General features: G+C 43.6%; 3 protein-coding genes across 3 annotated transcripts; 2 read left to right on the forward strand and 1 right to left on the reverse strand.

The window, feature by feature from the left end:
• The first annotated feature begins 3383 nt into the window (after positions 1-3383).
• eIF3f2 (eukaryotic translation initiation factor 3 subunit f2) lies at positions 3384-4942 on the forward strand. Its single transcript, XM_017236815.3, has 2 exons — positions 3384-3667; positions 3720-4942. Exons 1-2 carry the CDS (start codon positions 3566-3568, stop codon positions 4491-4493), a joined length of 876 nt encoding a protein of 291 aa, XP_017092304.1. The 5' UTR covers positions 3384-3565; the 3' UTR covers positions 4494-4942.
• A 925-nt stretch (positions 4943-5867) lies between these two features.
• LOC108122281 (uncharacterized) lies at positions 5868-8077 on the forward strand. The gene is made up of 2 exons (XM_017236847.3): positions 5868-6378; positions 6937-8077. The coding sequence occupies exons 1-2, from the start codon at positions 5958-5960 to the stop codon at positions 7779-7781; spliced, it is 1266 nt and encodes a 421-aa protein (XP_017092336.2). The 5' UTR covers positions 5868-5957; the 3' UTR covers positions 7782-8077.
• A 2059-nt stretch (positions 8078-10136) lies between these two features.
• LOC108122271 (trichohyalin) lies at positions 10137-12663 on the reverse strand. The gene is made up of 2 exons (XM_017236836.3): positions 11758-12663; positions 10137-11228 (listed from the first exon to the last, which is right to left on the reverse strand). The coding sequence occupies exons 1-2, from the start codon at positions 12274-12276 to the stop codon at positions 10191-10193; spliced, it is 1557 nt and encodes a 518-aa protein (XP_017092325.2). The 5' UTR covers positions 12277-12663; the 3' UTR covers positions 10137-10190.
• Positions 12664-12726: the final 63 nt, after the last annotated feature.

The raw sequence follows: 12726 nt of genomic DNA on the forward strand, positions 1-12726 counted from the left end.
TGCGACTATCCTAGCCACCGTGTAAGCCATGCGGAAATGTTTGAGATCGCTGCTAAGATGGAGAATGTTGGTAGAAATGGTGGTCCACTTCCAACCATATACATATTTCATTCTGAGTCGTTCTTTAAATCAGTTTACGATTCTTACATTGTTTTCTAACTAGAATTTTCTCGTTTGCATATTTCTCTGTGAAACTTCCACCGCTATTCAAAGCTATAAGTATTCATAGTCAAAACTCCTATTTTTAGTTAAACTTTTAAACTTTAAGCTATAACTTTATATGCAAACTTTAACTCAAGCGCATAAAAAGTGGCTCATAGTATTTTGTAAAGGTGGATCATCTAAAATGTATGTTTTTAAGTGCTGCAAAAAAGTCCCGCTCATATTTCAAACTTGTGTTTTTAAATTTTTTGTTACTTTAAAAAATTTGGTACAGAATGTAAGAATAAATTTTCAGTCAGTTATTTCTAAGGTTATTCCTCAACGCTTAATTACTTGGTGTATGGCATTTCCACCTCAACATTTAGGATATCCATATGGTAGGATTTTTGAAATATTTGTAGCGGATCAAGTAAAATAGGTTAAAATTCTTTAAAATGTATTCGAAATCAATCTATTCTTAAATTCTATACATTTATTTTCAAATAATATTTTCAAATTCATTATAGACACAAAGATCCATTGCAGTGATCTCGTGTTTGTTTGTGTGGAATATCCGAAATCAAAGAATTTTATAGTTTTTTTTATATTTTATTAGGATCTTTGATATTTGGTTTTGCATAAAAAGAAAGTGCTTGATGGGTTATGACTCAAACTTGATAAAAAGTCTACTGAAAAATGCCACAGAAGGTTCAAGCTGTAGAAAACGTCTCCAGCAAAGCGTCCGCATTCTAGAAAATTGTATCCCGTGCGTCATTTGCTGAAATAAATAAAAATCTTAAAACTATGCGCCATAAAATGAATTATAATACAGGCGACTAATTTTCCCTGAAAAAAACGTCTAATTCACAAAAAACGGCGTGGAAAATACTGAGCGTCTGACAGAGCCCGGGTGAAGTGCGAAGAGGACAGGTACACAAATATTACGGCTGAGAATTTAAGCGGAAATTTTAATAAAAATCATTTACAATTTATTTCAAACAGAGAAAAGTGAACACAAACAGTGCCAGAGGCAGAGGCAGAGCACTGCAGAGGCGCGATAAAAATATCTCTGGACACACACACCAAACCGGAATATATATGGATATATAGAAATATAGATGGGCAGGCGCAACAATGAACTATTGGAAGTATCACGGGAACGGGAGTGGATACGGCGATGCCCGTCCGTATACTTACTATAGTCGTATGTGTAGTAATGTCAGCCGAGCACGTTCAACTCGGCCGAGGAGGATCGGGTCGGGTAATTGAGCAGAGTAGGTGGGCAAGTGTTGAATTCAATTCTGGGCAATCAAGCTCTGAGATCTACATGTACACCAGCACACACTAAGTCCAGCATTAACACGGTCCTCTGTTCACTGTTCACTGTCCGTTGGCCGTTGTCCGCTGTCCGGAGTCCGTTGTTCAAGGCGGCAACGGCAACATTAACGAGTCTTATGATTGGCTTCTGAATTACGATTATACACTGCCCGAACCGGGGATGCCTTTCGAGGGTCCTGGAACACTATTCCGTGGGTGCGCAGCTGTGAGCTCGATCTCGTAGTAAAACAGGGCCAAGAATTCGCGCTGCTGAACCAATTGAGACAGGTTCTGAATCCTCCCGTATTGTCTTGCCAAGCTGTAAACCACGTAGACGATGACCACATTGGCCGCCATCAGGACGATAAGCAGCCACTCGCAGGGTTCGACAAGGTCCTTCTTACTAAGATGCTCCACGTAGCGCGTGTACGTGTCCTTGCTGACCGCCAGGAACATTAAGAGTAATAACACCGTCAGCAAGAAGTCCAGCCTGAAATCACACATTCTCACAAGATTCTTTATGTATTCTTCTGGAATTCAATTATGCTCCTTGCTCTACAAATTTCTCCCAGTGTAACCCGGTCTGCTAATTCAATTTAAAGCTCATTTGAAGCCAGTCTTAGAAAAGGCAATGCGAGGCTAATTGCGCTTTTTATGCCCTAAGGCGGGAAACTTAAAGAACTTGTATTTGTAGCATGGACATAAAAATGAGCATTTAATAATAAAAATAAACTTGAAAGGAATGTTTCAACCTTCCACTTATCAACTGATGCTGACTTTTTACTAAAATAATTTTACTGAGATACTGATTCTGAGTTATGAACAGATGTGGGATCTTTTGAATTTTGGATTATGTTTGTAAATAGGTATAGTTTTTTCTCAAATAGAAAAGTACATACACTATTGGTAACATAGGCCATAATATACATTAGTGACCATCGACGAGCTTCGATCTCATGCTTTTGGTTCCATGCCTTATTATGCTAAAGTCATACCTTAAAAAAATGTTTGATTAAAATTTAGAGTTGCGTATAATCCGGTTTTAAATTATAACTAAAAATGCCTTAAAAATTATTATTACTAACAAAAAATCATTGGAAATAAGTCAAAGTTGAGAAATAAGTAAAGATAAAAAAGCAAAGTAACCATTTTTCAAATCTTTAACATCTTTGATAAAATCACAACATTGACTAGAATAAGTTTCACACATTCGCAGGCTGATTCAACAATTCAACAAAACTGGGAACCTTTTTTTACGTAGGATGCAGTTGTTGACCTGAAATCTTTGGATTTTAAATATTGGTATCATTACACTATCTGAAAGTTTTAGGATTTGCTTATCTTTGCGGCCTTTCCCTTGATTTAATAGAGGTATACGAATTTGGCGTGTTATACAACATGAGATATGACTTATGACTTAGAGCTATTCAGATCAAAAGATGTTGAGCAATAAAACTTCTATTAATATATATGATCTTAAAACAAATAAATCTGAAAATGTCTCAATAATAATCGATTTTAATATTTATCATAAAATAACTTCCTTCGATTGAATGCATTTTAGTTTTTGAGTAAGAATATCACATTTAAGTTGTAAGCGCTTCGTACGCTTTTCAACACTAAAAGTTAACACGTTTGACACACAGTTGACACGGTAATTGGAGCCAAGTTTCCTTTGGAGAGCACTTCCGTTTTTAGATTCGAAACTTTGCAACAGATTTATTATACCAAAAAAATATTTAAAAAAAAAAAAAATTAAAGAGGATTTTTTTAAGTGAAACAAAATAATTTTTTTAATAATGTCTTACTTACTCACATTTTATTACAAAAAGTTAACATTTAACAGGCTAACTTTTTTGAATTTTTCTTATCAAATATTTTTATTTTTTTTATAAACCATTTCTTTGTTATTTGAATGGCCTGCTATTATAAAAACTAATTTTTAAATTTAAATAAACAATATAACAACAATTCTTCACAAGCTTAAGCCGCTTCACAACACTAGAATCTGTGGCGCTTTGGCACTTGATAGCACCCAACTTCACTTTGTCTAACACCACTTCCTTTCTATTTCGTGATTCAAAAACGTTCCTTCCCAATTTAAAGAATGTTGTGCAACTTTAATCTGCAGGCCAAGGTCGTGTTGCAGCCCCTGGTTCTGTTCCAGATCATCGACTCCTACGATCGCCGCCCAAAGGATGCCACACAGGTTTGTACCAAAAACTATGCTTCCACAGCTCTGAGACTGCAATCTCCACCAGATCATCGGCACCCTGCTTGGTCGCTCTTATGGCAGGGAGGGTCATCGGAACTATGAGATCACTATCACCAACTGTTTCACGGTGCTGCACAAGGAGCACCCGGACAGCGCACGCATCGACCTGGACTTGGGCTACGCCAACGACATGCTGGAGCTTAACCAACTGACCTATCCTCAGGAAAAAGTGCTGGGATGGTTCTCCACAGGCAAGTCTGTGTCGCGGTCGGCACTTCTGCTCCACGACTACTACTCCAGGGAGTGCAGCGATGGGCAGCCACTGCACCTGCTGGTGGATGCCACCCTCAAGGGGCAGAGGCTGTCGACGCGCCTTTACTGCGCCGTGGAGATGGGCGTGCCCGGGGGCACAAAGGGCCTCATGTTCTCCTTACTCCCACTCGAGATGGCCAGCGACAGCCCCGAAATGGTGGCTTTGCGCCTGATGCAGAAACAAAACCTGCAGCCTGGTCCTAAGCAGGTGGGTCGCATTCTGCCCGAGCTGGTACAGGTGGTGGAGGCCACGCGGGAGCTGCAACTGCGCCTGGACTTGGTGCTGCGCTACATCAACGATGTGCTGGCCAGAAAACGGAGGCCGGACAATGTGGTGGGCCGGGCCCTGCACGACACGCTTACCTCCGTGCCCTTGGTGGATGCGGACAACTTCAAGCTTATGTTCAGCGCCAGCGTGCGCGACATGCTGATGGCCATCACTCTTTCCACGATGATCAAGACCGAGTTGCAGATTAGCGAGAAGCTTTTTGGCATGCCTGAACCTTAGAACCCTTAAGACACTCACTATATGTAACCTTTAATCAATAAGATTAGCATTCCCGGTCATTCCTGGACCAGGTTACCCGCGTTATCAACTGTTTCCGAGGGCAAGTAAATAATCCACCGATGTCTAGCGCAGAAGCGGGCTTATCAGCTCCAGCTGATCACTTTCTTTTCTAAATAGGCTGCATTTTCTAGACTCTTCCATGTAGCCCATATAAAATATAATTAGAAATACGAACTACCCTCGTTCCTCTAAACTGATTAATCTATATTATAAATTATACATTATTATTATAATATAATCTATATTAACAGAAGAATTTTCTGTTTTTAGCATTTGATGTATTATTTCGATTAGAAATGTAATTCAAGCAAAGATATAACACCTTTTGGGAACTTTAAAAAGAGTTCTGTTCATAACATGACTTGATAGAAAGGATCTTTTTTTTCCTCATGGAGGCCTTATTCTGAAACTTATTCTGAAAAAAAAGGAAACTTTTTATGAAAAAATATATTAAAACATTTAATGTATCAAAGCCTATTATTTATAATGGCTTTTATATTTTATAAAATGTTTATGTACAGCAAAAAAACATTCCTAAATATTCTTATTCTCTATATTTCTGATTAAAAATTCGGGGAAAAATAACCAGAATGGCTAGTCATGGATGAATGGACTTTGGAAACTTCCAGGCACCATCTAAAAGTCTTGATAATGAGATCGATTCAAAAACAAACGGTTTGATAGAGGCTTCCCCCATTGAAGTCGGGGTGACGTAATGGGAAACCCATTAAAAATTATCCAATTTGAATGCGAATTTCGAGTTATCCGAATTTTTGGGTCCTTCAAAAAAGATGGCCAAAAGTGTTTCGCCGGTATTCCGACTCCTTAAGCCATTTTTTGGCACCGAAAGTTCGCCGTGAATACAACAACTAAGAAGGAACTGGGAAACCCTCTGGGATTAAGAAGATCGCGACAAAACGGCGATAAGAAAGCAATCTACTCTGCCCCGATTGATTCACGGGGAAGAGGGGTCCAAGGGGATCTTCTGGACCACCCAAATAACAAGAAGATAAAGCCTTATCGCGGTTCAGGGACAATAGACGGTTGTCCGCCAGGGTAATCAATTAGCAGGCACCAACTGCAAATTAGCAAACGTTGACGCTGATAGTCGATAGTGACCCCCACCCTCGGACTCTCAGTGGTCTCAGAGTCCCCCGTCCCCTTCGCAGATGCTGCTCCGCTGCTGCCCCGCCCCGCAGCCAAACCGACGCCGCCGGGCACTTATCGCCCAACCCAAGCCAAGGGCTATCGGAGCGCTAAGGTCGCCCCTTCTGATAGCCATCGCCATTAGAAGCGGCTATGTTCCGAATCGGATCCGCTCGGCCCGGACGGAATGGGCAACGGAACGGAGCCCTCAGACGTCCAGCGACCGGCGAGCTGATCAGACGCCACTCGAAAAGTATTATGTTGTCGTTGCTGAAGCTACACCACCCTCTGGTCTGCCGCTGCTGCCTGCTGGAGCAGCCGCCTCTCTACCACACCATCCACGATGCATCCAGCAGCCTGGCCGCGGAGTTGCGGGCCCTGGCCCCCGCCCTGCGTCTAGAGCAGGGCGACGGCCTCACCGACGTCATTTGCGACCTCTGCCTTCGACGCCTCCACGATGCCAGGGACTTCCAGCGTCGCTGCGAGCAGTCGGAGCAGGTCCTTCGCCAGCGACACGACCAGTGGAAGCGGTCGGTGGCTGCCGGAGACGCCCTTGCCCTGGACGACGTCCTCGAGTGCCTTGAAAGAGAGGTGGGCTGTCTGGAAACCGCGTCCCAAACTGTGCAACCGCTCAAGCCCGTAGCATACGTGGCTCCTCTTACGGAGGCCGTTGATTTCGGTAAGCTTTAGTTATTTTTGTTCAGTCTATTATTGAGACATATTCGTCCAACTCCAGGCTTCACATACTGGAGGGTGCTGGCTTTGAAAGACAAGGGAGACTGGGAAGGCTGCCTTATCAAGAATGTATTTATTTTGAGAAAACACAAAGTATTCTTGATAAGCATATTTCGGACTTGGGAGTATTAGGATTGGTAGTCATATTATTAGAGATCTTTTATTATTAACTATTAACCATTATCTATTATCCTAAAATTGAAAAATAAATAAAAATAATAATATTGCTCATTATTCTAAAAGGTATTCAATTATTCAGATAGGGTATTAAAGTAGATTCTAATTTTAACAAAAAAATAGGAAAATATTTTTTTTTAATTATTATATTGTACTTAGAGCGACTAAAATCATGTTTAAAATCCATTCTAGTTGAAAGAAAATAGTACTCGAAACTAGAGTCTAGTTTGGATCGCCAAATACCATTTTTTTTACTAGTTTTCATTCTCTATTTTATATTATTATTCCTTCTAAGAAACACCTAATAAAAATTTATTATTTTCAGATAATTTAGACTTTCATGAGAGTCCACCAAGCCTATATGAGCTTCCATCAGCCCCTTGGGTGAGCACGTTGGATGCCGGCAGTCTGAACACCCCTATGCACCAGCCGGAGACCCCCGACGCCATTTTAGAGGCTGGCAACGATCAAACGGGGAATGAGTCCTCCAAGGATCCCACCCAGGAGGGAGCAAAGAAACCAAAGATGCGACGGACTCGACCCCGTCCGGAGGGCCCGAAGGCGAAAGCCGAAAAGGAGAAGAAACCCAAGTCGCCGCGATCGCTGCACCCGTGTAGCGAGTGCGAGAAGAAATTCACCAGGAACTTTCAGTTGAAGTTGCACATGATCGCGGTGCACGGAATGGGCGAGATGCGATACCAGTGCGAGGACTGCCGCAAGACCTTTGCCTCCCGGCACAGTCTGCGGTACCACGTGAAGTCGGTGCATTCCACGGAACGGCCCATTGGCTGCCCGCACTGCGACCGGCGCTTCGTGCTCCGCACCCAGCTAATATCCCACCTGCGCACCCACACCGGCGAGGCCAAGCCGCGCATCTTCTCCTGCCCGCGGTGCACCAAGTTCTGGCCCACCAAGTCCGACCTGCGAACCCACATGCGGAGCCACAACCCCACCCAGGACCGGCCTTTTAAGTGCGACAGCTGTCCCAAGTCCTTCTTCACCCGCGGCCACCTCACCTCCCACCTCCTGGTGCACACGGGGGAGAAGCCATTCGGGTGCGAATACTGCGACAAGCGGTACCAGAGCGTGGGCAACCTGAACAACCACATGGTGCGCCAGCACGGAGACATCATCGAGGCCCAGCTGGGGATGGAGCCCATCGAGAGTTGATGAATGGGTTAACTCTCCACGTGGGGCTGGGGTTGGGATTCAGCTATCGCATCCGCAACCGGAGGACAGGCTGAACAAAGTATTAGGGACTTTCGCGTAACACCAACACGCGGATTGCAAAGTGCAAAATATTTATTATTCAATACTCTATTTGCCTAATCAAGCTTACTAATTTTATAGAGTTATAGCCGAGTTTCGAAGTATCGGTTTTAATGAAGAATAGTTTCTTCCATTATAATATAAGAACCTTTTTAATAATTCATGAAAATGAAATAAACGTTTGTTTACAAAATGAATTGAGTGATGATTTAAATTTGATTTTTCTTTGAATTGTTCGAATTTTATACTTTTATAATGCGATAATAAAAATAGGAAACCAGGCAAATATTTTAATGAAGTCCTTGGGCTTCATAATTCCTACAAATATTTAAAATATTTATGAAAATAAAAGTTTCAAGGCAACATATAATTTAAGGGGTAACCTAGAGCTAGATATTGTTGCGCAATTAAATATTTGGCAAACATTTCCAGGTCCCTCCATCCAACCACCTTATCAGCCGCCTCAATATCGCAGCCGCAAACGCGATCTTGGGCCGCTTGTGCCGCTCGTGGCGATTGCCAAACGGAGCTCCGACTAGCGGAGCGGGAGAAAGCCATCGAAAAAATAAAAACAAAAACAAACCTAAACGAAAAAGAAATAAAAAATTTGAAATAGAAATCGTGCAGAAATGCGGTATCAAAATCAAAACAAAGCTAAAAATATTCAATGACAAAACATACTCAAAGTTAATCTATTAAAAATTATTTGCACCTTTAACATTTTTTAGTTTATTTATAATTAGGAGATTAAAAATAAAAAAATATTTCTAAAGGCCTTACTGAACAGTTATTGTAGAACAATTATTCCACAATACGATTCTTCTAATTATTTTAAAACTTAAGCTAGTAAAAATATAGGATATAGTATTGAAGATTTTCGATATTTTGAAATGTGTGTCTATATGGTCATCAATCAAATAAATACTTCTATAAAGCCACCAAGGATCGAGTACCAGGTTATAACTCACATCGGAGCTTATCGCCAATCGTCTCTGGTTCCGTCCGTCTGAGAACAAGTACGTGCACACTTGATGGGATCGCCAATTAAATGTGAACACAAATATATTAATGTTAAGAAAACGCGATTAATGGAGAGGGGCCAGCGAAGGGTCGACTCGCGGCAAGATTGTATAAAAAGCGCAAGTAAAACTTTCCAGTATATTATACAATGATGGATTGTTACATTCTTTTGAACTTTGATGTACTCCATACACTGTATTCGGAATTACTTTTATTGGTTTTTGGTTGTTTTGATTTGCGAAATCCCAAATTTTAAATTAGAAATCATATTTGAAATGTGGTTTGTTTGAATTTATTTACTTTGGACTGTTAAACTTAATTTTATCTCAAGTTTAAAGAAACAGTGTTTTGGTAATATTTAAATCTTGAACTTAAGTACATATATGATCCTTAATTAATTTAATAAAATTTTGTTAAAAAGGGCTTGAGCTTGTTTTTACATATATAGGATTCATACTATCTATTGGATGAAACAATAAAATATTATAACTTGGGGAATCCCAGAAAATGGTATAATTTAACTATAAAGAAACATGCTAAATCCGGGCTAAGAAAAATTGCATTTTCTCAAATCAAAATGAAAGAGGCTTGCAAATGAAGATGGAAAGTGGGCGCTTGAATAGGTCGCTGAAGCATTCAAATCATACAGCATACAAGGGTTTCAGACCGACTCATACTTTTGATTGAATAGCACCAACACTTCCTGGGTTTTTCGTCGCGATTAGTCACTCGACATTCTCAGCCAACGGGAACGTGATGCCTTGAGGCTGGCCAGACATTGACCTAATCAAGGATTTTGTACCAGGCTACGTGCCGGGGGCTTCTGTGCGTACTGGGTGTGGAGCTTCTCAGTAAATAACGGATACTCCATCGACCCAAGATCTGTTTACAATAACTTCCTCGAGCGCTCTCTGTGTGTTTAAGGCTGGCACGCATTGTTATCATCTCGGTTTGGGATGAAGATCGACAAACAATGAACACTCATATCTGTGGGGTCAGTGGTCATTGGTTTTCTGTGACACAAAATTAAAAATAATTCTTAAATGGATGCGATTAGGGAGACCCATCGATCTATTTCTGTTTGATGTGATTTTCCGATATACATACATACATACTTGGATGAGGTATAATCGCCCGAATCCACTAGGTCAGAAACCCAAAAGATCGTTCATCAATCCATAATATTCGAGACTCCTCACCACCTCCGTTGAAAATAAATGTTAATATTTTAATGCATTTTATTTACATAAAACCAACAACAATGAATATATACAGAGACACTTTTGGGACTCAACAACCGCCTCCACCTAGACCGTCCCGAGGTGACCGGTCGAAGAGCAGGCGTCCCATCTGCACCTGCTGCTGGGCGTACGAGTTGAGGACAGGAGGGTCCTGGCCTGCGGTGCCCCCAAACGCGCCTTCGGGAGTGACTGACTGGCGCACGAGCTCCCGCAGGCTGGCCGAGATCTTGGCAGTGCGGAAACGCTCCTCGTGCCTCCGCTGACGGCACTCGACGAAGCGCTGGGACTGATGCCGCTTCCGCTGGATGTCCACCTGGAGCTGCTCGCGCCGCATGCGCTCCTCCTGCTGCCGCTCGCGCCAGTGCTCCTCGTGCTGGGCTTGCTCCACGAAGTTGTCGTGCTGGACTCTCTTTAGGTACGCCTCCAGCAGCTGACTGCGCAATTCGTCTGCCCGACGCAAGCGCTGCGTTAGCCTCATGCAGATGTCCTGCTTGCGGATGGTCTCGTCCAGATGCTGCTCCTCCTGCTGAACGGTCACCGCCTCGCTGCGCCGCAACTCCTCGCAACGTCTCTGGCAGAGATTCAGGTCCCGCTCCACCCGCCGGGCCTCCAGTCTCTGTTTGGCAGCCGCATCCTTTGCGTCCAGAGCCCCGCGCAGACGCCGCAGCTCCGCCAGGTCTCGTTCTGCCAACGCCTGGAGGCGAGCCTTGGTCATCAGGTAGTCCTGGAACTGCTTGTCGTGCACGGCCTGCTTGTAGGCCTCCACCTGCTCCACCTTTAAGAGCTGCCTTTCCAGGCGCTCGTTCTCCCAGTACTTGCGCGCCAGCCAAGCGGTCTCCTTGTCCGCCGCCTGCTGGCTTCTCTTGCCCGCCATGCGGTTGATAATCCTTTGGTCGTGGCTAGGCACTAGCTGGAAGGCGGCGCGCACCGTTGGAGCCAAACAGAGATTGGCCATTGAGGTGCAGAGTGAGTTCTTTTTGGAAGCCTGCTGGTTAAACGGCACCACTGCCATGTTTCCATGTGACTTGGACTTGGCCCGTCCTGTCACCGATAGAGCTGGTGCATCATTAAGTGGACCTAAGATTTGCTGTAAGAGATTGTAATCAATTAATGATTTGTTGAAAGTCCTATTTTAAAAGTGTGACTTGGAGCTAAACAGTACATTGAAGCCTGGAAGATTTACTTAAAATATAAATAGTATTCCCCCAGATGTTCCACTTGCTCAATCAGCAATTGTACAGCAGCTATAGATAGCATCGGCCGACCCTTATACATTTTTAAAATCGGATCAGTTGACCAAAATATGTAATCCACATATAGAAACCATAAGAAAGTCCCAACCTTCCACATTCAAAAACAGAAAAGGTTCTGTATTTAATCGGGAATCGGGATCGTTTCAGTTAAGTCATTTGTTCGCTAGGATATACGTACATAGTCGACCGATTCCGACTTATAAATGCGTGATTATCATCTTCACAATACTACGCCTACGCCTAATACTACGCCGGAGGCTCAGGATGACCATAAAAGGTATAATGTACTGGGTATGTTTAAAGTTAAAACATAACCCTTTATAATCCTTTTAGGCGGTTTTAAATTTATTGCGAATATTTTACCTGAAGCATCTTACAGTCCCTTTGAGCACCACGGCGCTTCTGATGCTTCTGATTCTTTGCTTCCTGGGGCTGGTTGGGGCTCTCCTTTTCCTGTGACACACTCCTGATGCTGCCCGCGCTTTTGGAGCGACGACTCCTGCTGGAGGCGGACTCCCTCCGATGGCTGTCAGCTGAGCGACGCCTGCTTTGGTTAGACTTCCTCTCGGTTGGCGACCTGGAAGCGCTTCTCTGGCTGTGGCTGCTGGCACTCCTCCGGCATTTGGCGCTCTCCCTCCGATGCAGCTCCTCCAGCGCTCTTATGTCCTTGTCCAGCTGAACCAGCTCCTTGCGGCTCTCCTTGGCCTGGCCAAGGCGACTGCCAGACGAGCTGCCGCTGTGCGAGCTGTAGCAGTCGCAGTGACAGATTTCGCAGCAGCTGTCCACCAGCTCCAGCTCGCCGAGCAGCTTAAGGTGCTCTGCTTCAGTTTTGTTCCTCGCCCGCGACTCGCTGCGTCCGCGGCGCTTTCGCTTCGGGGTCATTTCGGGGCTGCGGCTGGTCGCTCACGCGTCCATCAAGGGGTGGCAGACCTAATCCAACGGGGTCAAACTGCGAACTGGCATCCAAAGTAGATCGCTAGAGATTTATTTTGATGCCTGGCGTAACCAACCCAAATTCGTGCGCCCGCCTTGCAGCGACATTCCAGACTGGGTTGTTTAATTTTTCATTGATTGGCCATATGCCGGTTGTCCCTAGCAACGCCCCCAAAACCAAGGGAACACCAGCCCCAAGGAGCTCCAAAGCCTTCCGGAAACAACCCTTGACAGTTTTAGAGGTTTAACCGAAGGTATTTCGGTGTTGGCACAGAATGCGCAAATTATCGGCATCAATTAGCTAATGTGGAAAGTGAAACGGCAAGCTGTCAAGGAGAAAAACCAAAATAGAAAGGAGAACTTAGTCTGGTTCACCCTTGCAGTCGACTCTAATGTCCT

The sequence above is a fragment of the Drosophila bipectinata genome, chromosome 2R, assembly GCF_030179905.1.
Source record: "Drosophila bipectinata strain 14024-0381.07 chromosome 2R, DbipHiC1v2, whole genome shotgun sequence".
Classification (NCBI taxonomy): domain Eukaryota; kingdom Metazoa; phylum Arthropoda; class Insecta; order Diptera; family Drosophilidae; genus Drosophila; species Drosophila bipectinata.

Bases quoted from the DNA above. Each gene is read 5' to 3' on its own strand.
- eIF3f2 (XM_017236815.3), top strand. From the start codon at position 3,566: ATGTTGTGCAACTTTAATCTGCAGGCCAAGGTCGTGTTGCAGCCCCTG. The intron at 3,668-3,719 runs GTTTGTACCAAA...AATCTCCACCAG, and splicing joins GCCCAAAGGATGCCACACAG to ATCATCGGCACCCTGCTTGG.
- LOC108122281 (XM_017236847.3), top strand. From the start codon at position 5,958: ATGTTGTCGTTGCTGAAGCTACACCACCCTCTGGTCTGCCGCTGCTGC. The intron at 6,379-6,936 runs GTAAGCTTTAGT...TATTATTTTCAG, and splicing joins TACGGAGGCCGTTGATTTCG to ATAATTTAGACTTTCATGAG.
- LOC108122271 (XM_017236836.3), bottom strand. From the start codon at position 12,276: ATGACCCCGAAGCGAAAGCGCCGCGGACGCAGCGAGTCGCGGGCGAGG. The intron at 11,229-11,757 runs GTAAAATATTCG...AATCTCTTACAG, and splicing joins GGGACTGTAAGATGCTTCAG to CAAATCTTAGGTCCACTTAA.